This window comes from Athene noctua, chromosome 5, assembly GCF_965140245.1.
Source record: "Athene noctua chromosome 5, bAthNoc1.hap1.1, whole genome shotgun sequence".
NCBI lineage: Eukaryota > Metazoa > Chordata > Aves > Strigiformes > Strigidae > Athene > Athene noctua.
This window is the reverse complement of record NC_134041.1, coordinates 46,778,175-46,803,343: the sequence shown is the minus strand read 5'-3', so window position 1 is coordinate 46,803,343 and position 25,169 is coordinate 46,778,175. Positions and strand designations below refer to the sequence as shown.

Below are 25,169 nucleotides of genomic sequence, written 5' to 3'. Positions count from 1 at the left end.
TTTCAGATTGAGCAATATTAAAAAAAAAAAATCCAATTCCCTTCTTTCTGTTGTTTTTTTTTTTTTTTCCTGCCAGATATAGCCATCAAAATCTTATCCACATTGTGTATTGAGCCTGAAGAATTTTGCTGCTCCTAAAAGACACATTCACGCCCTTAGACCATCAATCTCTGCTTTGGTGTACTGCTTCTCTCTGGATTGGCAGAGGGCTGAATGTGACATCAGTCTACAGGGCTTTAGGTCTAATGCTCCCGTGTGTGTCAGGTAATCCAATAGAGTTCTTATATGTCGATAGATCCAGAGATTTATATTGAGCACTTCCTAAAAGCTGACTCTCATTACCTGGCAGGTGAAATACCAAAAAAAAGAAAAAAAAAAAAGAAAAAAAAAAAAAAAAGAAAAGAAACGAGGAAGGAGTGTAAACAGCCTCAGCAGACATGACGTTGCACTCAACTTCAAACCAGGAGCTGCTAATCTTGGCTTGCAAGCAAAAGAAGGAACCTTACTGTTTACTTGCTTAGCCATTTGCCAGACCACACAGTGCTTAGTTACGAGATATAAACAAAGCAGTAGAAAGAGAAAAAGGAAGAAGAGAGAGAGAAAGAAAGAGAGAGGACAGAAGGAAAGAAAGAGGAAGAGAGAAAAACCAAGAAACAGAAGTTCAAGCAAGTCCTGATTATGTTTAATGTGACATTTACAACTATGATGATCTAAACAATCAGAATTGGACAAAATCATAGAAGATTTCAGACTTCTGGATGTAGCAACTGTCCAACTTGTACAGGTAGGTTCTTACATATTTCTCTTACTCTCATTATAAATCAAATAAGTATTAAAGCATTCATCTTCTTGGCTTTGTACAGCAGTATCTCAGATTTACCCTGTTGTTTGGGGTTTTTTTAATATATATATATTAAAGCTAATTTAATTTCTCGCAAGTTATTAGCTAATTCTGATTAGAAGGCTGCTTGCTTGTATGAAAAATTATAATATAGAGTTGGTCAGATTGTGGTTCAGAATGTCAGTGCTTCATCACTCCTGCCTTCTTCTGGATTTAGAAAAATTCACCTATGACAGAATTTCACTGATAAAAATTCAGAGAACCTCAGCATATTTTTATTTTCTATTGAAGGCAAAGGAATAGAAGGCATTAAATTGTTACTGCTGTTATGGAAGGGATAATTCTTCATTAGTTAAACACAGTTCATATGATTCTGGAAAACATGTTTAAGTACGTTATGGATTTATGCTGAGTGTTATTATTTAGGAAACAGCACTGAACTCCAAACACCAGAAAGACATATCTCTAGTGATTACAACCTGGGACTGAAGACTTTCAATTAAGAAAGTGATTTCCTGATTTCTTCTCTACTGCCCTCTGATGTGTTTTTAGACACGTCCCTGCATTACAGTTTGCAGTTTCTAAAATAAAAGCAGCCTTATTTTATGGAAGTTTTTGCATATGCTTTGTAAACATTACTGATTTTAGAAATTTTTAGATGGAAATTCCAGAGGAATACAAATAATGGTCATTTACTATTTAGATCTGAAGTGGATCACTAATGATAGCAAACCATATCATCCTCAGTGATGTGGTGAAAAAAGGCACTGAGATCTTTTCAGGCGATAGAGCCAGTCAGCGTCAGAATCAATATCGGAAGCTTTGGATATCCGTCTACTGCAAATAAAGGTATAACTGTGACACTTTCAGGACTCATAAACTAGCTGTAGAGTACCTGTTTAACACATTAACGATAGGCAAACCACAGCAGCATTGACTACAGTAGGATTAGCTGCTTGAGAAGCTATGGAGAGACTTTGGGAAGCCTGGACTGTATAGGCTAAAATCTTAGTTCTCCATCTTTAATTTGGTATTTCATTTTTCTTTGGCACCTGAAGAAGCTACAGTAAAGCCTGCCCAGGTTCTTTTACATGTCTTGTGGTGCTAACTTTTAACCTCAGCATCAGCACATCATTTGACTCTTCATTCCCAGTTCTATGTCCAGAACAAGGCTGCCTCATTGGAGAGACATAATGCCTAAAAAAAGGACATAAGCCAATAAACACAAAATAGAAATAATACTATGGTGCTTGAGTTCTACTGTCCTACTATTTCTGGCACTGCAGCAACAGACAGCATGTCGTTGAAGCTCTAGAATGTAGATTATGTATTTGATACATTAGATTCAGTTCTAGGCCACCAGTTCATTATGCACTCTTGTACAATGAGCTTTTAATGAAAGGTGCATGAAAAAAAAAAAAAAATAGCAGTAGCTCTCTATCATAGATTGATATGACGTCCTTGGGGTTTGACATCAGCCAGGGTGGAGATGATAGGGCATATAAACTTAGCAAGAACAAACATAGCACCACTTTCTTTTGAATGCAGTTATCCTGTGAGATATTTTTATACATTTCTACTGAAATAGTATCTATTTGTTGCAAATTGACTGCAGACAGTGTAATATTCTCCTCTGAAATTCACAGGTAGGTTCTTTTAACAACCTTACTACTCAGCTCATGAAATTCCCCATAGAAAGGCACATAACCACATTGTTCAGGAACTAGATTTCAAGTCTCCTTCAATGATTAGACTTTTTAAAGACTGGTCCAACCCATGAGAAGTTTATGATTTCCTAGCAATGAAATTTGGCTCTCTTCAGCAATGAAATTTTATCCCCCTTGAATGCTGAATACTTTGAAATAGTCTGGTTAATTCTCCTATTGATTAAAGTGAATGTTTCTAGAAAGGACATAAAATAATTTACATCACAGAGGGTGAAAATATATAATTTAAAGAAGGCCGTATCATTACAGCTATAATTTCTGTAGCATTATCTAAGGAAATGTCATCCTCTAGCAACCAGGCCATTCCCTTATTGACTTGTCAGTATTTACAGATTTGTCTCCGCCTGTCTATTTTATTTGAGCAGAATTTTTAAACATCATGTTAAGTGTTTATTCAAATTATAAACCCATAAATTTCCACGCCATATTTCAGAGAGTTGCATTTCATGCTTAATGAGATTCATCTCTCTGGTATGAGGAATACAGTGTATTATCTCCAAAATTCTAATAATAAGTGTACAATGAGTCAGAGTATAAAATTTGTATATGGAATATATGTGAATAAATCAGGCTATGATTGAAATTAATTTTAAACTAGATCTTTCAAAAAATGTGCTCTTTCCAGTCTCTTCCAACTTTTTATGTACATAAAATGTATAGATATTTTATGGACAAGCAGCACTGAAATATAGTAGGTTGTACTTAAACAAAGTAATTAGTAATTATCCAGCTTTTTATCCAATTATTATACTTACATTTCCAGGTAAAAATCATGTTGCCATGAATGATAGCATGTAACAAGAACTGACTTTAAATATATTAAAGGGTTACTGTATTGGCCCTAAGATGTATTATATACACAAGAGGCTCAAGAGTTTAATTTAGACATTTAAAAAAGTCTAAAGTACACAGTGAGGGTTTCTAATCTCCCCAGGTTCTTTCCTTTTTTGTGTCTCTAATAATGAATACAGTTATGATTAAGATATTATATTACACTTATTTTCAATACAGTTTTTTCTTTTTTCTGTATTTCCTCGATTATCAGTAACAGTCATTAGTTTGGTGGTATCAACAATATTCCCTTAATTCAACTGCCTTTTAATATATTTTTGAGAACTTAGTGTTTGAGAATTTACTCGGGTTTTCAATTTTAAATGTTATAGATGAAGAGTGCCTATAAAAACAATATATTTAGCTGTGATTTTTTACTAAATTTCTATACTATATTTTTATAAGCTTAATTTGGTTTATGGAGAGTACTGTTCTTCAAAACAAAATATAACCTGAAGTATTAAACCAAAACTGTCATCAACACAATAGATGCAGTCAGACCCTATTTTAAGCTCACAATTACAGACTGAAGTGATCATTTTCTTACCTCTGTAGCCAATTGCATGTTACAGTTTTGTGGATTTTTATGAATAAGATGCAAAACAAAACAGGATTAGGGTTCTCACTGACAAAGAGTTTGGCCCCAGTTTTCAGTGCTTCTTCAGTATCTCCTAACTACCTTGTCCTAGTCATTTTGGAGACCAACACCTCTCAAAATTTCCATACAGTATTCCAAATCACAGGGTTTGGATTTTTTTTTTTTTTTAAGAAGCAAATAACCTGCAGCCTTGAGCCACAAAAGATTGTGATACTCATGTGAAAATTGTTCATTTAAGAATATTTAAATGTAGACACTCTTGGGTGGGGCAGAATTATTTCACTGATTCCAAACTGCCTGTGGAGACCCAGAATCAGTTTAATACATATTATACAGAATATGCAATATCTTATGCCTCTATAAAAAGTGTGAGATTATAAAAAGCAAGCCCTATCTTCCCTAAATTCAGAAATAATTCTGTACATCAAATATTTAATCTGTATGCATACTAGGGTAATTTTCAATTTCAAAGATGTCTCTGCATTCACATTTATAACTACATAATATTTAAGTGCATAAAAGAAATCAGTTAGGTGTCTTCCTGAAGCTAACACCTACAACATGTAGAGAGGTGATTCTGGCCCTGGTTCAGGTGCATGCCAAATGCTATCACTGCCACCACAACTCAGGGAGCTCAGAGGCAGTGAGATTAATGCTTGCTGCATCTGTTCTTTCTTTATCTGTGACTACAGAAAGTGTTCTGCCTTCATCATGTCACCTCAGTGTATTGCTAGGCTCAGGACAGACTGTTACTAAATTCTGTAAATTTACTTTGAAATTATTACTGATGATTTCAAAACTATATCTCAGTTCAAATATTAATAGTGGCCCTATTTTTAATCCCCCTAATTTTGTAATCCAAGTTTGATTTGTTGCACAGCAAGTCCTAAAATAGGCTGCAAGAACTTTTAGGGTATTTGTAATACTTAATATTAAAAAAGCATTTGTCTTTCTTTGTCAGGTATTATTTGTGTTTTGATTTACTTCTAGTCTCCAATGAATTTTCAGTCCCTTTTGATGAAATTTCTGAACTCATTTTACATTATAAAGATGTAAAGATACAAATTCATCACTAGGCTACTCTTGAACATAAGGAACCTCAAAGCAACATGTAACTGTAATTTATTAATTTTTGAGGGGTGTAACCACAGAGGAAAATCAAGAGATAGGATAGACAGACCAATTTTATCGAGGTTGAAGTCCTCACCTGGGTGTGTTCAGAAATGACATTATTTAACAAGTTAATTAACCCATTGTCCAGCATTATGTCAAGTAAAAGGATGCTGACTAAAAATGCATTTTTCTAGCTGCTTTCCATTCTAAAAGATCTTTAAGAATTAGCAAGTCTGTTCTGTTAATCTGTCTGCCATGGACCCCTTTTCAGCCCTTAAAATCAGTGTATTAGCCCTCCAGCACCCTAGGAAAATGTCACTTCAAGTTCCCATCTTTCCTGGCATTTGATCAGCTTAGATTTGAAAGCCAACTGCTTAACATTTTGCAGAACAGCACCTGAGGTGTCTTGGCTATGTCCCTTCTTCCAAAAAGTTTTTTTTTCCCACTTCATCTTGCTGCCACTGATACAAGAAGTTTTGCCTTTGGTTATACTGAAGCAGGATTAGGTCCCCTTGGTCCTTCGTTTACAGGAGGTGCTTTTAGACTATCAGGCAGCACCTGAGGCCTAAAGGGGTCTGCTAGACATAGCTAAGAAATTGGAGCACAACAGCTGAAAGGGATAGAAGGCTAAGAAAAATACTGTATCTAGAGAAAGCTGGCTGCTGAAGACTATCTTTTTATAGACTTTTGTGTAGTTTTACTGGTGTGTCCTTCAGCGCAGCATGAGAAGAAACAATTCCTGGTCTCTGAAGTTTCCCTTGAAAGTGTCTGATGGAGATTCAGATAATTCCACAACGTGTAGTGGTTAAATTAAGCAAAATCAGTATTAGCCAACTTCATGTATCTTTATGTGCATGGGTTTACAGCACCTTAAACATAGACAATTTTTTCTTGTTATAGTGGTGCAAATGGAAGAGGTTACACTCCAAGCCCCCTCTCACTTGCCTGGCAGTACAAGCCTACACTCATATTCTCTTAGTGAGGTTAGCAACCTCTCAGATCTGTCAGAGGACCTATTTATGTAGTGTCTCTCTGGTTCACTCATGTCAAAATCAATTAGTCACCTCTAGTAGAGAGGCTGTGATGTCCAAACCATAAATAAGCAATAGACCTTTGTCAGACACCTGTTTCCAAAATCTCTGTCTGCTTACACTCTTCAGCAATTTAAAAGCTGGTTGTTTCCAGGTAGGTATTTTGCAATATATGGATAGCATAATGGAGCAGGACTGGATGTTCAGTCACAAGAAAGACAAGATCTCTGCAAGAACAGCTTCCAGACTGTCCTGGTTTCTGGTTATCTCAACCTGCAAATCTCCTTCCCTTTACCCCCACAACCCTCTTCCCTGTCCCCTGGGCAGGGAAGGGTGAGTGAGTGGCTGCATGGTGCTTGACTACCGTCCGGGTTTAAACGACGACACAGGCAGTAAAAACTGAAAGGTATTTCTGTTTTGACAGAAGTCTTTCCAGTTCACAGAATGCTTGATTCCTACCCAAGGTTAATTCTTTGCTGTTGTGTTTATACACAAACTTTTGCCAAAGTTCTCATTTCCAGATGTTCTTCTGGATGCCCAAATGAGGCAAATGTGTTCTTGCTTCATGCCTTTAAAAGTAAACCAGAAACAAATCCAACCTCCTATTTTCAAAATCTAAACATGGTTTCTCCTTCCTCACCATTTTATTCACTGCTGTGTCCTGTGATCTCCCTTTTTTATCTGCTTTTTCACCATCATCCAGGTAATGGATTAAGACCTTTTTGGTATGGAAACTGATTCTACAGCTGAGCCAACTCCCCAGTAAATTCTCTCTGATAAGCTTCCATGAAAAGGACTGTCATTTAGTTAGAAATCCAGATGCCCCATTCCTCTTGAGGATGTTTAATTCACATGACTCTGTTTGATAAGGGAAGATCAGTTCCCCTATAAAAGTTTAGCTCCTTTGTTGTCTTTATGCAGGAAAACAAAGTAGCAAAATTAAAGATGAAGGTTAACAAAAGGCAAGTTGATCCCTTATATTTTGACTAAATAAGATTGACAAATTGCACATAAAGTGACCCTGGCATGTGAAATTACTATTGTGTGATTGTTATTAAGTATTAACTCAGATGCAAAGCTGTAGTTCATTATCTTTTATCATCAATTAAATTTCTTCCACTGACCCTAGATTTCAATGACTGTTTGGACAAAAGCTTACACATATGGTAAAATGAAATGTACCAAAATAGAATAAAATAATTTGGAAAGAAATGTGACAAATAGGTGGATGTTTGTGACAAAATGATGGATTAGCTTCACTTCAGTGTACCTTTAATATCTATGCAAGAAGAGTAGATTAAAATTCTTCCAGGGGAAAATCGTGGACAGCCCATGTAATGAATGAGTGTGTTGCTAAGAATAGAATGGGGAGGATATTTCAGGCTAATTTGTGTACTTCGATGGCACTACCTTCTTCCATAGAAGTGAGCAAAAGATTTGTCTTTGATCTCAGAGAACAAATTGGCACTGAAAGCCCTTCGCTACTTTTTCCAAGGCACAAAAACGTTAACCTCTATATCCTGGCCAAACTCCAAAGGGGGTGATTACATTCTGCTGCTCTAATTTTTCCCTGCAGGCTCAGCTAGATCTAGCATAATTTCCTGATATGTAGTGTCACTGTGAACAATCAAGTCCCTTTTTGCAAGGTTATTGTTAACTTTTTCCTCCTTGCCTCCTAATCTGTCTGCTTTGCCTTATCAGTTGTAGCTTGTTTGAAGATCAGAATTGTTTGTTTCTGGATCATAGCTTTTATTAGACAGAGGGACCATGAATACCTGTGGTGCTACAATGATAACAATATCTTTATGTCACTTTTACTCTCATATCATATACATAGCATAGCCTGGCTGTAAATGGAAATGAAATGTAGTTTTTTTCCCCAGCCACTCACAGTTATGTTTTCATCAAATATCACACCATGCTGGTCTTGAAAAACAAAAGTCAAACATACAGCCCAAAATCACAGGGCATTCTGAGTGTGTTTAAGAATCAATAGACAATTTTCTTGTAAAATAACACATCGCTTAACTCTACATTGCATTAAAGCAATAATTTCTTACACTTTAAATAGATTATGATTTCCATGACCATAAAATCTAATCATGTTTTGAAGAAGTTTGCACACCATTTCTAGCAGAATTCATTTAATTCATCCTTACTATTGATCTGAGACATTACTTTTAGAAAAAACATTCACTACAGAAGTTAAGCGGCTCTGGTGTAACTGCTGATTTCACTTTGGCTCTATAAAGCTGTTATGCCTGCACTCTGGACAGCTGCTTTTTGAGTAACTTAGTTAGAAATACCAGCACTGACATCACTTGGTATAAGCACTTCTACCTGAAATAAGAGGATGCAGTGCTTCTTCTCCCAGCATGTTCTCAAATGGAACAGTACTAAGTACAGTCTGGTGGAATACCCATATGGAGAAGCCACAGAGATTCTAGCTCTGGGGACATGAATTGATTGTTTAGTACCAGTACCACAGGGTTAAGTGAAATGCTATCACAGTAATTTATTATTAAGAGAAATGGTGATGGCTTAGATTAAGAAGATTTGTCTGTCTCTTCTAATTAAAGTTTGGTTCTTAAGAAGCTTTACTATCCTTTGAAGCTACAGAGACTAAAATTAGGACTCTGGTTCTGTTTAAAATGTCACTAGGTTGGTCCATAATCCCATAGTGACTGCAGCAAGGAATCATTCTTCCAATGTTGTGATTCTTTGTTTGGAAACTAGTGAGCCAGGACGAGATACCATGAATCAAAGTCTGAGTAGTCTATTAATCAGCACCAACTTGATCCTTTAGAACATCATAATGCTCTTGCAGTGACCCCTTGAAGACTGCATAATAAATGATAAACTAGCAAAGAAATCAGCTGTAAAACACAGTAAATTCTATTGCAGGCAGAGGCCAAATGGTAGCAGTAATTGGGCTGTGTACAGAGGGTGAAGAAAGGGTTAGGGGGGAAGATCTGTTTTCAGGCTGTAAGTAAACTCATTTTACAGTGGTGTTTATAATCCTATACCTGACAATAGCACCCTAGGCTCTGGTGTCCTCACTTGGTGGTCTACAGACGATGTCAAAACCTCCAAGCAATAGATCACTTCCAGTTTTTCTCATTATGCTCCTATTTACACAGCACACAATGAACCTATGGAGCTCACTGTTACAGGATAGTATCATCAAGAGCATAAATTAAGTCCAAAAATTTTTACCAGATTTTAAGCTTGGATTCAGTTTTCCTTACAGATGTGTAGACCTAGAGCACCTCTGCCAACATTAGTAAATTGCAGAAATGTAAAACTGGTGAAATGGAAAAATCAGACCCATTTATGAAGAACAGAACCTTCTTTGGCAATATTTAGTATGCTAAAATATTCTCAGGAAAATAAGCCTTGATACTTCAAGTTACAAGTCAGTTTCTAGTTGTCTGGGATTAGGAAAATACTTTTCCAATATGTATGACATTAAACTATGATTCACTACAGGATGCCTTTCTCTGAATGATCTGATGCTGCATTGCAACTGAGACAAACCAGGGAAAGTGTGTGGACCAACATTTTTCTGCAGTACACCAAGTCTTATGTACCTATCAGATAGGACAGTGTGCTGGAAGCCACTAAATGTCTATTTATCAGCTCACAAAGGGAATAATCTTTTAATTTGGTTTAGTGAAACAAAGCAAGTTTATATGTATATTGGTATGGATGAACTGCAAGTTCTGACTCTCAGGTATTTGACCAAGAAAATCTCTCATAAAGGAATTCAGTAAGAGTCTACAAGCTTTTACTGATCGATCTGCTGAGCAATGAATGGAACTCAACTGTTCTGTTGGACTGTGTTTATAAACTTCTCATGTTACATCTCTTTTGCTTTGCCATTCTTTTTCTCTTAGATTAACTCTGTCATGTTTTTATAGAAAAGAACATCCCATTAAGCAGCAAAATCAATGCCTACCATTCTGATAACCACTCACAAAGCCTGAACAGCACATATTCATGAAGGATGTCCTGAATAAAAACTATCCACCCCACAGAATCTTGTGATTGGTTTCAAATGATGAGTAAGAGGGCTCAAAAAGATTACAGGAAGTCACTTAGTCCTCTTTATTTACTCTTACTCAGATTAAGATAGGGATGAAAAATATCTACCTTTTGTGAACAAAGAAACAAGGTGGTTCACAAAATATTTCCTGTTGTGAGAGAAGGGTACAGCTGTAATCTGTTTGCTTTGAGCAATTCAGTCTACTTTAGTGTGTTCAAAATCTGGTTTCTGTTGCAGCAGGCATGAGCAGTTCCTGTGTGACACTAGCCGAGGCCCTGTGGGCAAAAGGAAGCCCTTTGGAGGAAGAAGAAATATGGGCACTCTTGTACATGTCCACAGTGCAGCTTCTGGAGGACCTTCACAAAGGTAAGTGAAAAGTATCTTCGTACAGTTCTTACTGTTGGAATTTCATTCTTGAATTATTTTAGCTCTTTTGCATTGTCTGGATTTTCTTCTGAGAGATAAAAAGCAGTACTAGCATATTGCTAATAAAAATGAGAAATCTTTCAATGCTGCTGGGATTACATGCAGACTGCTCTGCCTACATGAGATCTTCACACAGGTGGGTTTTTTTTCCAAATTACACACCAGATATTAACTCATCTAAGTACAATCATACACAGTGGAAGAGGACAGAAGAGTCCTTCCTAAAGTCTGAATAATATATACACACAGAAAGTGCAGTGCCAGCTAGGCTCATGTCCTTCATGTACTGATAGAGGAGGACAGACAAATCCACATAGGTCCTCATTCAGCTAGGAAGAAACTTTTATCCTTAATGATAATAATATGACTTGTCATAATGGCTGTGCAAGTTATCATGATGAATGCTTGCCAAGTGAGACAGCTGTACAAGACAGCACAGCTGAGCAACCTGACACATTTTGAGAACTGTTTGACAATGCATATTCCTTCTGAGGGAAGAATGGATGAGGTGTGTTCTTACCTCATGAGCATGTAGAATCAAAATACAAAATACTGAAAACAAGTGATGTGTAACTTCTGCTATAGCCGGAGGGGTGAACCAACTATTTTTTAATTGACTGGTACAATGACTCCACCATCAATTGACTATACCATCAGTTCTCTATTATCTAGTGTAATGAGGATAGAACAGCCCAGACAAGACAGGCACCAGGAATGTGCAAAGGAGTGCTGCACAGAGATACACACCTGGATAGATTCAGCTCAGGTCCATCACAGCTTATTAACTTAGTGCCAGACACTAAGCTCTCCTGATCTCTTGTTTAAAAAAAAAAAAAAAAGAGACTTGTTGGACATCTATTGAATTGAGATAATCAGGCTATGTTCCCCATACTGCACCGGATAAATTTGATGTATTATGATCAGAAGATGAAGAGTAAAACAAGAGGAAGTAGGGATGTAGAACCAGCTGGTCTATAGGTCAAGTGCAAGGCTGCTCAAACATATCTTTAGAGAGCTGAAGTCCAGAATTGATGCCAAGTTGGACTCATTTTGAAACTGTATCCCCAGTGTTCTAGCTTCTTGGAGGGCAGCAAAGGTGAAATGCCTCTGCAAAGCATCATCCCAGTTAACTAAGGTGTATCTCTGGCTCCACATCTCTTGAATTACAGCTATACTGCTTCTGAAATCAGCCTCTTCTCAGGGCTAGTTACTGCTGTGTTTTTGCTGCATTGTGCTTGATGTAATAAATCCTGCTAGAGTTGGTGATGGTCAGCACCATTTGCTATAGTAATATTTCCAATGGGTTTTGGCACTGACTGGTTAGGCAGGTATGCTCACTCGTTGGCTGGCCAACATTACAGAAGGCCAGGTAGTCTTCATCAAGGCTGAAGAACAAGCTGGCTATCTGTTTCTAAAACAGAAAAATTTCCCAGCATGTGCTAGCTGTACTTTTATACAATAATACAGAAAATAGGGAAGGAGCCAAAGAGAAGGCTAGCTTTAAGACCTTTAATTTTCTAAAGAAGTAAATGCCACAACTGTTGCAAATACTAGTGGTCCGTAAGTCTTGAATTTCTGGGTCCTCTGGTTGTACAAACTTCCTAGGTGTATATGAGTTCCCAGATTAGCATTTTACTCATTTTTACCATCCATTTTCCTGATGTAAAAGTCAGCATGTATAAGAATTAAGTAGCCATTTTTTAATATATAATTTTAAAATGCTAAAATACCAAAGCATTTAGGGCATGTTTCTGAGTTCTTCACCTATGGAGATTTGAATAGTCTCTGTTCTCATGGTCTACACTGAAGAGAGTGGTTCAACAGCCATTTTTTTTTTTTTTTAAATTACCTGTATTTCCAGGAATTCTATATCTAAAAATTGCCATATTTAATGCAGCTTCTCCTGTTTCTAAAGTAAGCAGATTGATCTTAGATGCTTTTTATCATGCTTTTTTAAATGAATGTTTTAGTGAAATCACTTGGATGTCTTTGGTCAAATTCACTTTATGTATGTATACAAGTGTGGAGTGTTTGCAGAAGACTGTACATCTTCATGCTTCCACTCCTGCCTCAGATCACTGGGACTGACCTCAGTGGATTTCTGCAGTGATATTTTTTAAGAGTATTCAACCTTTTACAAGAAGAATCCACTCCATTACTCGGGTACCTTCAAATAGATTTTTTTTCAGTGAACAGCAAGGGCAAGCTGTTCCCTAAGGGACAGGGAGCCCAGACCCAAGAACAGTTACAAGGGTGTCAGGGCAGAGGCTGAGCTAGCCAGAGCCTTATCCCCCCGTACTCAAGTAAAGCAAGCAGGGCAGGTTTGGGGTTAACAACTGACAATCCAGACCACCACACAAGCTGACAAGGCAGGTCAAGCTGGGAAGCTGAGTCAGATCTGGTCTGGTGTGGGCAACCAGGGTCAGACAGCACAGTGATCACCAGGCAAGTCCACAGTGACAAGGCAAGTCTGAGGTCAAGTTGGGAAGTCAATTTGTGGGTGAGGATCAGTGAGGTCCATAGTCAGGCAAAGCATGGCTGTGGCTGAACTGGAGACAGGCACACCTACACCATACCTCAGACAAGTACTCAAGGCCCTGGCTAGGCTTAACTGGAGCCTGAGACTATGGGCGGAGGATGAGGGTAGATCCCAGGTGAGGCTGGGAAGGGCCATTAAGATCTATCAGTGTCCTCAGGATCTTGTCAGGTTTAGGAATCTACATTTATCATTTGAAAACACTTTTGTTTGAAATATTCCCTCTTTTAACAGAACTGACACACAGACAGAAAGACTGAATGTGAGTAAGGCTGAAATATCATGGCTGTTCACATTACTGGTATAATCTAGTCTAAGTTCTAGTTTCAATAGTTTCCATATTTGTATTCTGGTAAAAAAAAATCTCAAAGTTCACATTAGTTGGAAACAATGAAGAAAATCTTAGTAGGTTATAGCACTGGGACTTGGGAAGTTTCTTTCTACTGCTACCTCAGCTTCTGTTGACTGACACAGTATAGTCATTAAAGCTGTGCTCTGCATCAGTTTCTTCATCTGTACAATGGAAATAAAAAGTTATTGACTCCTGACACTGGCTTTCTGGCAAAGTAACTTGGCCTTGCTAGAGACAATACACTGAAAAAGAGGTTACTAAAATGCAGAGCTGACTGACTACAAGCAGCACACAGAACAAAAAAATATCACCACAGATAAGAAATTTGTACCATGGTCATGCAACTTAATGGAAGCTAATTTAAGGTCTTCAGCAAATGCCAGCTTCAAAGTATTCATGCTTTACTGGAAGCAGTGTTCTAATCTTCTGATATTTCTTTGCATAAAAAGATCTACCAAAAATGTCAAGGTTTCCAGAATCTGCACATAGAATGTAATTCTGCCTTACCTTAGGCTTCAGAAATCCATCAAAATCAATATATTGTTTACATGTGTGAAATGGTGTGAGAGAGAAATCAAGCCTTTAACCATCACTGAATTCCAGCTGACAAAATCAGCCAGGCATAAATGAACATGATTCCACTGACTTCTGGGTACATCTCCAAGAAACTTCAGTGATGGGTTTTGCAGGTGAGACACCAGCAATATGACTTTCTGAGCGCAGTGAATTCAACACTAAGAACTCCATTATCTTCTTGAACATTTTTCAGACCCTGCCATCTGTGTGATTTGTCCATGGTCAGTACTGCTGTCTGCTGAAGGAAATTTGTCCTTCCAAAACAATGCATCTCAGACGGAAGCTGCTCCTTTTAGTGCACCAGAATTGCTCCACAGACAAAGTGAAAACCAGCGCATTGGACTAACAAAGGTGAGTTATATTACAAAATAAATCTTGACAGTACCTCATGAAGACAAGCTTGTGGGCTTTAATGCAGTATACCAGGTTATCGACTGTCAAGCTCCCTTTCTGGTAACACTAAAACAAATTAGGCTACAGTTAGAGAGATTTACATGTATCTTGCAGTTTGCCATTAGATTAGCATGCATGACAACATCAAAATGATTTTTAAACATCAGTCCTCAAGGTCTGCAGAAATGTATTATATGTAAATGCTCACAGAAAATAAGAATATTTAGATGAACATGGTGTTTGACCAGATATGGTAATTGTAATCCAAGAAGCAGACAACCACAGTATCTATACAATTAGAGAGTGGAAGCACTCCCAGCAAGTCAGAAATATGTTCAGCGCTGTTAACAATTTATTTTTCTTTTCCCTGCTAAATAAGTCTCTCTGGCAAGACAGTAAGATACAACACTAAAAAACCACTAAAACGTAGAAGTTTGGAATACCGATAGGACAACATCAGTGCATACTTCCCTCAGGCAGAACACAGTAGTTTCAGAATCCAACATAACTGATCAGTTAAATGCTATGCAGAAACATGAGGCTTTGGAATAGTCCTCACTCCAGTAATCCTCTTCCTGGACACAACTCCTAGCCAGTCCCACAGGTAGGGGAGGTTTAATCACCAACAGGATAGTTTCAAAACTAAGAAAGGAGTTCAAGTTCCTTTTCCTACTCATGGATTATCAGATAGAGGGCAGCCTGGCTCAGCCCCTCAAGCTGAAAAATACTCATTGCATGCTATCTAGTCCATAAGCCGTCACTACTGTACCTTCACATATATTTCATCTACTCTAGTTTTTGAAGAAATTATCTGTTTGGCTTTTGCTATTTTGTGACCAAAGACACAAAAAGGTGGTCTCTTTAGTATGAGGCTTTTATGAATTTAATGTTGACTACATAAAGGGCTTCCTTTTCTGTTTTGACAGATGTTGGTGTATTCCTTAGGAATGACTCTCTATTGGTCAGCAGACTACCAGGTTCCTCCAAATCAGGCCAGTAACAAAAACATTTTTGTTTTCTTTTATTCTGTTTTATATTGGTAGGTTCAAAGATTGAGAGGCATAATCTGAGGTCTCAGTAAGAGCAGCTTTTTATTTTGAACCTCCAGGTAGAATTGGAAACTTGTATCAAGGTCCAGACTTCACCAAAAATACCAGTTTATCCAAATCATGAATTTAGTTAGGCCTCATCTTACTTTGCTTTCTTTTTTTCATTCAAAAACCTGAATTGTTCCTATTAAGATAAATTGTACCTTGCTTTAACAGTAAAGATTATCTATTTCAAGACTGTAATAAGGAACAGGCTGCCCAGGGAAGTCATTGAGTCACTATCCCTGGAGGTATTTAAAAGATGTGTAGATGTGGCACTTAGCGACATGATTTAGTGGTGGACTTGGCAGTGTTAGGTTTACAGTTGGACTCAATGATCTTAAAAGTCTTTTCCAACCTAAATGCTTCTATGATTCTAAGATAGGAAGGGCTAAAAGAAAAACATCTTGTCAGTATGATTGTGGTGCAGTGCACATTTACATGCTTTTTCAAAGAATGGGATGCTGGAACAAAACTCTGTAACTCTCCTTAGTTCTGAGCAAATTCTACCAATATCTCCGCTAGTTGAAATTTTGCATTTACTGCTTACCCAGAATCGTTTCAAAGTTTTGTAGCACACATTTTGTTTTATTTCTATATCCATGCCTTTGATTGCATGTTTTTGATTTGGAGAGCACAAGCTTTTAGTAGATTTAACCTGCCTTTCATGGGTATACATGGTCTAAGAGGATATGCTCTGTAAGCTAAATGACTAAAATTTAAGTATCTGATCTCTATGGCAACAGTTTTGGCTGGTATAACTCCTCACCTTTTTGAAGCTAATGCTGCCATGTGTCTTGCATGAATGTTTAATACTCACAGTCTAATTGGACAACTGAGCTGTTGTCTGTCACCAAGAAGCCCCTGTATGGGCTGATGACCATCCTTGCCAGTTTCTTCCAAGGCTATACTGGATCCCATTAGAGGCTCCATTCAGTGCTGTTATATTGTCTGGAATTTTCCCAAAGTCTAAAGGAATGCAGTGCCCATTTCTCACTCAGGATGAAAGGATTACAGAAATTTCTGGTGCCGGTTTACACAGCATTTCAGACTACTGGGAGATGCCATTTAACAGTACCTCCATTTTGACTCAGTCCCTCCAGCTGAGTGACCAACTACACATGCTCCTGCTGACACTATGTGAAGATCTGCCACACAAAAGACTTTCTCCTGAATCAATTCTGGAAGCATGTGAGGCACACCAGAAGGAATCTGCTTCCTTACCAGCAGATGTCTACGTAAAGAAAATGGTCCAGTTTGCTGTGGGAAGTGTCAGTGAGGTAGGTGCTACTCTCATACTCTAATCATCTCCTTTTCTTTGGTGAGAGAGGTGAGTAGCAACATGGGACACAGGAGAGCAATTGTATGAAATTAATGCTTGTATGAATTAAGGAAGTGAGATTTGTTCTAGACTTCTAATCAGGAAACTGAGTGTGCATGTGTACAAGCAAATGAGACAATGAAGCCATCTCTCACACCACTCTTACACTCCTGGGAAGTGATACATATCCAACTTCTGCCCTTACATTATCTTAATTTCTTTGGTTAATACTGAAGCAATCATAACCTTTACAGAGACTTCATATTGGCCAAAGGAATAGAGATTGATTTTATTTCCCCATTGCCACTCTGGTTTCAGACTTTTTTTGTGAGATTCGAAGAAATCACATTTACATCATGTTGAGAATTTCTTTCATCATCCTTGAGTGGAACTGAACATTTGCTGTGCAATCAAGCCTGACCACATTAAATCTTTAAGTGAGGACCTGAGTCTTTTTCAAGATTTGAAATATCATCAAACATTTTTTGTTGACATGCTGAATGAAACTGGAAGACAACACACTGCAAATATTTTTTTCTGTTTTCAACCAGTATTCAACTAGACCTTTTCCCTTGCACTCTCTATTTCCCACTGTAACAGAGACTGTGCCCTCTTAAACACAACTAGCATGAGAGCATGAAGCCATTAAAACTCAATCCTACTTTGTGTTAATCTAAGATGAAATTGTTTATACCAAGCGAATCAGCAGCTGACAAAGCAGAGGGCAAGGATCACTTCAGTGGGAGAGTCTGAAGTCCACATATCGTGACACTGACTTTCAGTACTCTGTCTTCTAGGTAGAGCGGATAGCCATGGAAGACAGCACAGCCTCTCAGCTTAACAGAAGTCATGTAATAAGGAAAAGGCTGCATGAGAAAATATTGGACACCTCACCACTGCCTTCCCAGATGAATTTTCACCAAGGTAAAGAAAGACTTATAATCTGAATTGTCTAATAAGGATACAGACAGCTTTCTCTGAGTCTTTCCCAAGCTAGGTGAATTGTTTAATTTCATGCTGTAGTGATTACATTTAGTGTTGGATAGGATATTTATTGCTTTACATATAAATGACTTCATAATGGAAAGACTCTGAAGCAAGTCAGCAAGGTTTCTGTTCCTTATTTCCTCAAAGGACAGTAGTCTGAGGGTTGTGAAGCAATGATAATGAGTCAGCTTGCACAGATTGACTCTTAAAGCACTGTGCATATAAAAAACCCCCCACTACTTTCAAAACTGGTTTTGTACTTTGTATACTCCATTTTTGAAGGTAAAGAGTGGGATTCTGTGAAGTTATCCTGTTGCCATTAAGGAATATATATTCATCCTTCTTGATTACTCAAGCAAAGATTTGTGGTTTCTTTTTGACTTTAGTTCCATCTTTCTATACAAAAATTTATAAATTCACACATGGATTGCATGTGATTTCAAGACAGAAGGCCAAATCCTGTTCACTATATAAATAAACCAGCATAAACTAATTTCACATTTCATTTGACTAAGATAAAGATTTTATTATCCCTCAGAGTAATTCTTTAACTAAATGTGGACTTCAGATTGAGATAGTTCTTTTTTCTAGTCTCTATATTGTACTGTGCACTTCAACAGGAATCTGATTTTGGGGCAAGGGGAAAGTTGGCCCAAGATATGCAGGCTTTTTTTGGATATGCTCAACATTAGGCTTGTGAACAATCCAATGCCTATTCAAAAAATCACATATATGTTCCATTAACCTCAGCTAGAATTAAACACACACTTAAATACCTGTGGAACATTTCTGTTAGGTATTATTGGTTATAAGAAAAGGAGATTCTTTAGAAAACATACAGACAAACCACCTCCCAAATTATATTGTCTCACTCATTCGGAAACTGATCTTATGGGTTCAAACTTGCATAAACTCAACCAAAGTAAAGTTGTATGTACTCCCTAATGACTTAGGATGACTACTTAATGGAATTTCTTCAGCTGACTCTGGTAGTAGTGGATTGTGTCTGGGCACTGTCCATCCTGCATACAGAAGGGATACTTCATAGCTGAAGGTTTTGGACCCCAGAATATAAGGAAGGAGAGTTTTGAAGGTTGTCTGCACTTTGCAACCTTTCATTTAAACATGTAGAATTGAATTAATATATTAGATTTGTTTTATTTGGAATGGTTGAGGAGAACTATGAGAACTATTTTGGGTCAGGATAAGATTATGAAAGTAATAGAATGAAGCTACCAAATTTTCCTCAGTCCTTAAGGAATTGAAGTCAGAGTTAGAAAATAGACAGACATGGACTATATAAAAATTAGTCAGGCTAAATGTTATTTAAGCGATCATGAAGATACAATGATTTATAATTAAAGTATGTGATTCATCATACTTCCTTTCTGTTTCCAGACAAAGGGTCCAGATTAATGAATTATAGTCAGTCAACAGAAGACTACAGACAACTGTCTGTGGATTACAGTGACTCTAATAGCATTTCTGAAAGTACATCTTTGATATTGTCTAACCGAGGACACGGGAGGGGTAAGATTTTCCTGAAAGATTATGTTTATGAATTATGTACTCACCTCTTTTGTCTCCTGAAATGTGAGACTACCCCTATATGGTCAGGTACTCCCATGCACTTGCAGTTAGGTGACTAGGGAGATATAACTGTGCTAAGCTGCAGAGAAAGAAGATCCATTTATAATGGTTCCCTTTTTACTTGTGTCCCTACTGTAAAGCTATATATTGCCTGGCTACCATGCAGCATCATCACCTCTTTCTTGCTTCATGCCACCTTTGCCAGGTGAAGCTGTTCAGCAGATTGCAGACAAAGCCTGACAGCATGTTTCTGGCACATGGGGTCTTGAAACAGATGAGAAACTGTGGAGTTACCCCACAAACACATGTGATGGGCAGCATCAAGATGGCAGCCCTGAAATCAGTTGAATCTAGACATGAATGGTGGGGATTAATGTTTCTTCAAGCCCATTCAAAACAAAGGGGCTAATTCTGAAATCTAGGGGAGAAAACCAGCCAAACAACCCTTTATTTTATTTTCATTTTTGTCCTCAAGCCATTGTGTATTTCCTGCTCAGCATGTTGTTTTCGTTGTGCTAAATGCCAGATTACAATGCTGCTATTCTGATTTACTTTTTCCAGAGATATCAGTTGGAATTTTAGCTCCACTTTTAATCCTTTCATGGCAGGAACAGCATGAAAGAAACTGTTTGGGAGAGGAAAAATTCAGTGAAGACCCTGTGGTAGACATCAGTCAGGGTCCTTCACAAGCCACTTAAATCACAGTGTAGGGGGATACTATGAAGCAAAGAAGGGAATTCATCAGGAAGGGGATTACTGCTGTGTATGTGTATCTTCATGTTTAAATTGAAATCTGAGCTAGGGACACCAAGACAGGATGTTCACACTGCCCAAGAGCTACTGCCAAATGTCCTAAAGAATCTCCTAAAGAAACAAGCTCCACATCTCAGACTCCTGCCCATTTCTGTTCTCCATTCCACAGTTACCCACCCTCCCATCTGCTTTCAACCTTTTTTCCCACCCTGCCTGGTGCACTTCTCCTGAGCTTCCAGACCCAGAGGTGGAAGTTTACTTCTGTACTTCAGAGTTTACTTCCTCCCTCTATGAACCTCCATGAAAAATGAAGTACTAGGTCCTCCTGTGACAGGGATTCAAACATGCTCTGTAAGCATGTGTGGGGTTTTTTTATCCCAGAAATTTAATCCCTAAGTCTATAACCCTAGTGTCCACTACATCAGTTACAATGCAACAAGGTATGCACACTGACTGGTTAGTTCTTTGATGCCATAAATAACAGAAAGCTGCTGGGTAGTCCTTGCTTTTTTTCACTGTGGAGCATTAATTTGGGTTTATGATATCCAGCTGCTGACTGTCATGAAATTCATAGGAACATATTACCCACATTCTTCCAGATTTGAAAGGTTTAAAATTTACTAGGCAAAAATAAAAGGCATGGAGCATGATCTCAGGGGACTAATTTCTCTAGGAAAGATAGAAAAAAACCTGGGTGCCCAGTGCATTATCACAAGTCTGCCAGGAGATAATTGACACAGAGAAAGCAAATACATCCTTGGGGAGAAAAAAAAAAAGTAATAGCCTCTCAGCCCCAATCCCATATCCCCAATGATGAGGAAGGTGAGGTTACTCATACAACTGCTGTTGATACTCTCCTCCTTGAAAGGCACTTTTCTGAAGCTCCAGAATTGCAATCAGTATCAGTAGCAATAAAACCTCAAGATTTCAGCTACTTCCTATGTGACACATATGTGTTAGTCACATATCTAGTGGCACATAACGAAGGTAAACTCGGGAGCCTGTTTTGTGAGTCCTTTTAAAAAAATATTGGTCATAAACTGGGCAAAGGCTCCTTCCAGTGAATTTGTGTCTCAGTCTTCATTGAAACAGTGGTAGCTGTTAGTACTCAGGATTTTGTAAGATAAAACTCTAAAAATGTAGGAGAAAACATGGAATGTGAGATCTTGTTTGCCACAGACATTATTTCATAACATATTAGAAAAATGCAATCATTTCTGAAAAGAAATATTACCATCTAGTAGGGTACCATTATCAAGGGAGATCAATATCTCTTATCCAGATTCTACTTTAGAAGCTCATTTAACATATAATAAATTAATCATCTACAGGATCTATTTCTTTGAGAGCCACATGTTACTTAAACATCAGGAACATGTTGGGTTTGTGATCAAAGCATGGCAGTCTGTCCACTGAAACTAGCCAACTTGTCCCACTGCCATAACAACAGACAGAAAAACAAAGGGCAATTTTATGTGCTTGTTAAACTGTATTTATACAATTATGTGAAACCTATTGTCTAAGCAGAGAATTTTGCAAGGCTTTCTCATGAAAAATCATGTAGTTTCAGAACACAGGACTCAATCTTAACTTTGGTAACTAGCCCTAAGTATTTGGCTTATCTGAAATTTCACATTTTGTCACTACCATCTGCAGCTTGAAAAACATGTTTTTCCATATTTTAGCAATGTGACTATAGATTTTCTAGTTTTTAAAACTGCAATTGGTGGTTGGTACACTGGAATTCAAGGTCATGTTTTCATGTTGGAATTCAGAGTGAGGTCTCAGGGTGTAGTTCATGGGTATTTTATCTGGAGAAAAAGCTGACCTAAATGATTATTTCCACATAGCTCATCTTACCACCTCTATCATTCCACCTATGCAATAGTTTGATTTGAAATTCTTCAAATAAGATCAATGAAATGAACAAGTGAAGAAAAATTTAACTTTCCCACCCTTCCCTAAAGGATTTAAAACATGTCTGCTGCTAGAAGAAATGTCCATGGAACTGCCACTTGCATAACTTTCTGGTTCTACCTCTAAATTTCAGCCTTCATGTATCCAGACAAAGTAATGCCTATCCTTTCTGTAGCAGCAGAGATGTCTGAAGGTGAAAAATTATACAAATATTATTTGCTAATGACTCACAAACCATCCTATATTCCCAACAGATTCTTATGATGTAAAAACATTTACAATATATTTAATGTAGGAAATAACCAGTGGAATATTTACAAATAGTTTTCATTTCACTGATTTTATATCCTAGTCTGATTAAGCCAGAGAGGTTTCATGGCTTTTTCCCCCCAGTTTTATGACTGGAAATAGAAGAACAAAGAATACTAGAAGTCATTTCTGAAGAGCAAAAGCTGTTTTACAAATTACCCCCATACATACGGAAATAACAGCCATTGTACCTACACAGCTGTTTTCCAAATTACATTCACATGAAGCGTTATGAAGAGGAAGTAACAATAACTAGAGAACTGGGAATAGTGCTGGTGTAGTATTCACCTAGCCTTATCAAATTTATTGTGCCATTTATCATGCCCAAGCAAGGACACAAGGGAGGAAGTAGCCAGCTTAAATTTCCTCCTTGTTGTAATTAACCCAAGATCTGATGCTGAGTGCTGCTATAATTGCTTCAAATGTGAAATTTCCTTTATTCATTTCAGGGAGAGTTCCACAGACACACAGGTCATGGGACCCCACCCTTAGTGGGTCAAGGACACAAAGTAGCTACAAGCTCTTCATAAACAGGTAATCAAAACTCATATTCCTAAAAGATGGAAGCTGTTTTATTACCAAATGAAGCAGACAACTACTGTGACAATGTCATTATTAGAAAATTCCTGGATCACTATCTGAAACTGTTTTGGTAATTGATACTGTTTATGTAGAATTAAAGTGTACTTAGACTTGGTTTGGCTCCAAGTGAAACAGTCTGAATGCTCTAGTGAAATGGAGCTTGGGCCCTGAACAATCCATACAAAACAAGCACACTGAAGTTTTCCACTTTTACTCTTTACCACTGTGTCCTGCCAGATGTCACTGGCCGCCCAGAACAGCTGACCCTAGCATGTCTCCATCAGACTCAGACAGGTAAGCAGCAATAGCTCGCTGTGACTGAAACAACTGGGAATCAGCTCTACAGAGAGTGTGGAAGGGAAAAACCTGTTGAGAAGGTATGAACAGTCACTGCTTTCACTGGCAAGGCATTCTGCAGAGTCCATATTTGTCTACATTCAGATTTTGGATCTGGTCTTGCCTTGCTGTCACATTAGCAGAGGCTTGATGTGTTCCAGAGAGGTTATGACAGACCATTTATATGATCCATAATTTTTAGTGTATTATTTGTACTTTCATCTCAGGTTTTAGACTGATTTGTCTCACTTGTGTCAGCCATATCCAGACCTGCACTGTCACTTTACTGAAGAGTTATAGGTAACCCAGGAACAGAAGCAGTAAAGACCTCTGCTCTGTCATGAGGATTAGCCTCATTTCAGCCATGACATGTACATCAGCCCTGTAGACATAGACTAGGAAAGATGAGAATTGTACAACTGATACTAGCTCCTTTTCAAAAGCCAAGGAAACACCACTGCTGCCAGGCAAGAGTTTTCTAGACTGGGTGTTAGCAAAGCGCAGCTGTAATCATGGCTGTTTCCAAATGAAGAAGAGATGTAAGTACTGTTAGCCTCTAGGCACCACAGAGACCAGAATCCCATAATTAAGCACCATATAATCCCTACAGATATTGCATTTAAATTGAGTTCTTGACCCAATTAAACAGGAGTTTCTTCTTTTTAACCATGACATGAGTAATTCAGGCCCACAGGAAATGTTCTATTTAGATCAACTCCCAATTAAATGTATCCCAAGTAAACAGTTTGAACTTCCTGATAAATCAGCCATGAGAATCTAAGCAATGTGAGCTACCCCAGTACACCTCTAAATTTGCAATAAGAAAGAACTACAAGCAAGTTGCAGGATAGCAGCAGCTTTTGTGGAGAGAGAAGTCTGTCTACCAGTCTAACTACACACACACACATATATATGTGTGTATACACATGTCTATATATGCATCAAACATATTGATATCAGTAACAGAAGGTCTACTTACTGAGTATTTTGGAGCAATTGCCATATGTCTGACTACCAGCCTGGGTGTCACCTCAATATCCCCGATCTTAAATCATGCTGCCAAGATGTTCCCCTCCTCTGCTGAAAGATGAACTCTCTTCTCCAAATTTCTAGCAAGTTGTTTCCCATAGAACTTCACAGACTGTAAACCTCACTTTTGGCTGTGAGCATCTGTAATTGAATTTCTACAAAGGTCACCATCCTATTGTAAGTACCATGTCAATAGTGGTGTTGAAATAATTAGTTTGGAAACCACCAGTTTCCCATATAGAAGGACAACCGACACAAAACTTAGTGATGGGTTTACTATCTATGAAGCTTACTAGTATCACCATGATCACTTCTGTAAGCAGTCCAGCTGTCATAATTTACATCTCATAAATTTAACCTTGTAAGTATATGTAGGGTTATGGCCTATATATAAAGAAGACACAGCTGTTAAGTCTGGCATCTCTCACTTTGCAGGACCAACAACAGGAAGTGTTTTCCACAGGAAAATAAAGTCTTAATACAGCATCTTGGGGTTTGAGCTAACAGTATTTTTATACCCACAAAAGTCACTTCGGGTCATTTTAAAGCATATTTCTTAGTTAAATGTTGATCTTTATGAGGTTGCATTGATAGAAACAAAAATATCTAGATATTTTTATAGACAGAGGAATGTAAACTAGGATAGCATAGGATAGGATAGAATAGAATAGAATAGAATAGAATAGAATAGAATAGAATAGAACAGCTCAATTGGAAGAGACCTGCAACCGTCATCTAGTCCAACTGCCTCACTACAGTGCTGACAAAAGTTAAAAGCATGTTGTTAA

At 37.8% G+C, this 25,169-nt stretch overlaps 1 protein-coding gene across 8 annotated transcripts in view; it reads left to right on the top strand.

The window, feature by feature from the left end:
* The first annotated feature begins 353 nt into the window (after positions 1–353).
* The window catches only part of FRMPD2 (FERM and PDZ domain containing 2), an 84,986-nt gene continuing 60,170 nt past the window's right edge, over positions 354–25,169 (top strand). For 6 of the 8 annotated variants that reach the window (XM_074907375.1, XM_074907379.1, XM_074907378.1 and 3 more), the window contains exons 1-9: positions 354–784; positions 10,424–10,552; positions 14,270–14,427; positions 15,396–15,461; positions 16,652–16,841; positions 17,680–17,802; positions 19,264–19,395; positions 22,884–22,968; positions 23,254–23,310. In XM_074907375.1, coding sequence (XP_074763476.1) covers positions 10,429–10,552; positions 14,270–14,427; positions 15,396–15,461; positions 16,652–16,841; positions 17,680–17,802; positions 19,264–19,395; positions 22,884–22,968; positions 23,254–23,310 — 935 coding nt within the window. In that variant the 5' untranslated portion in view covers positions 354–784; positions 10,424–10,428. The remainder of the gene's footprint in view (positions 785–10,423; positions 10,553–14,269; positions 14,428–15,395; positions 15,462–16,651; positions 16,842–17,679; positions 17,803–19,263; positions 19,396–22,883; positions 22,969–23,253; positions 23,311–25,169) is intronic. The other 2 variants (XM_074907374.1, XM_074907376.1) reach the window with 2 other exon arrangements.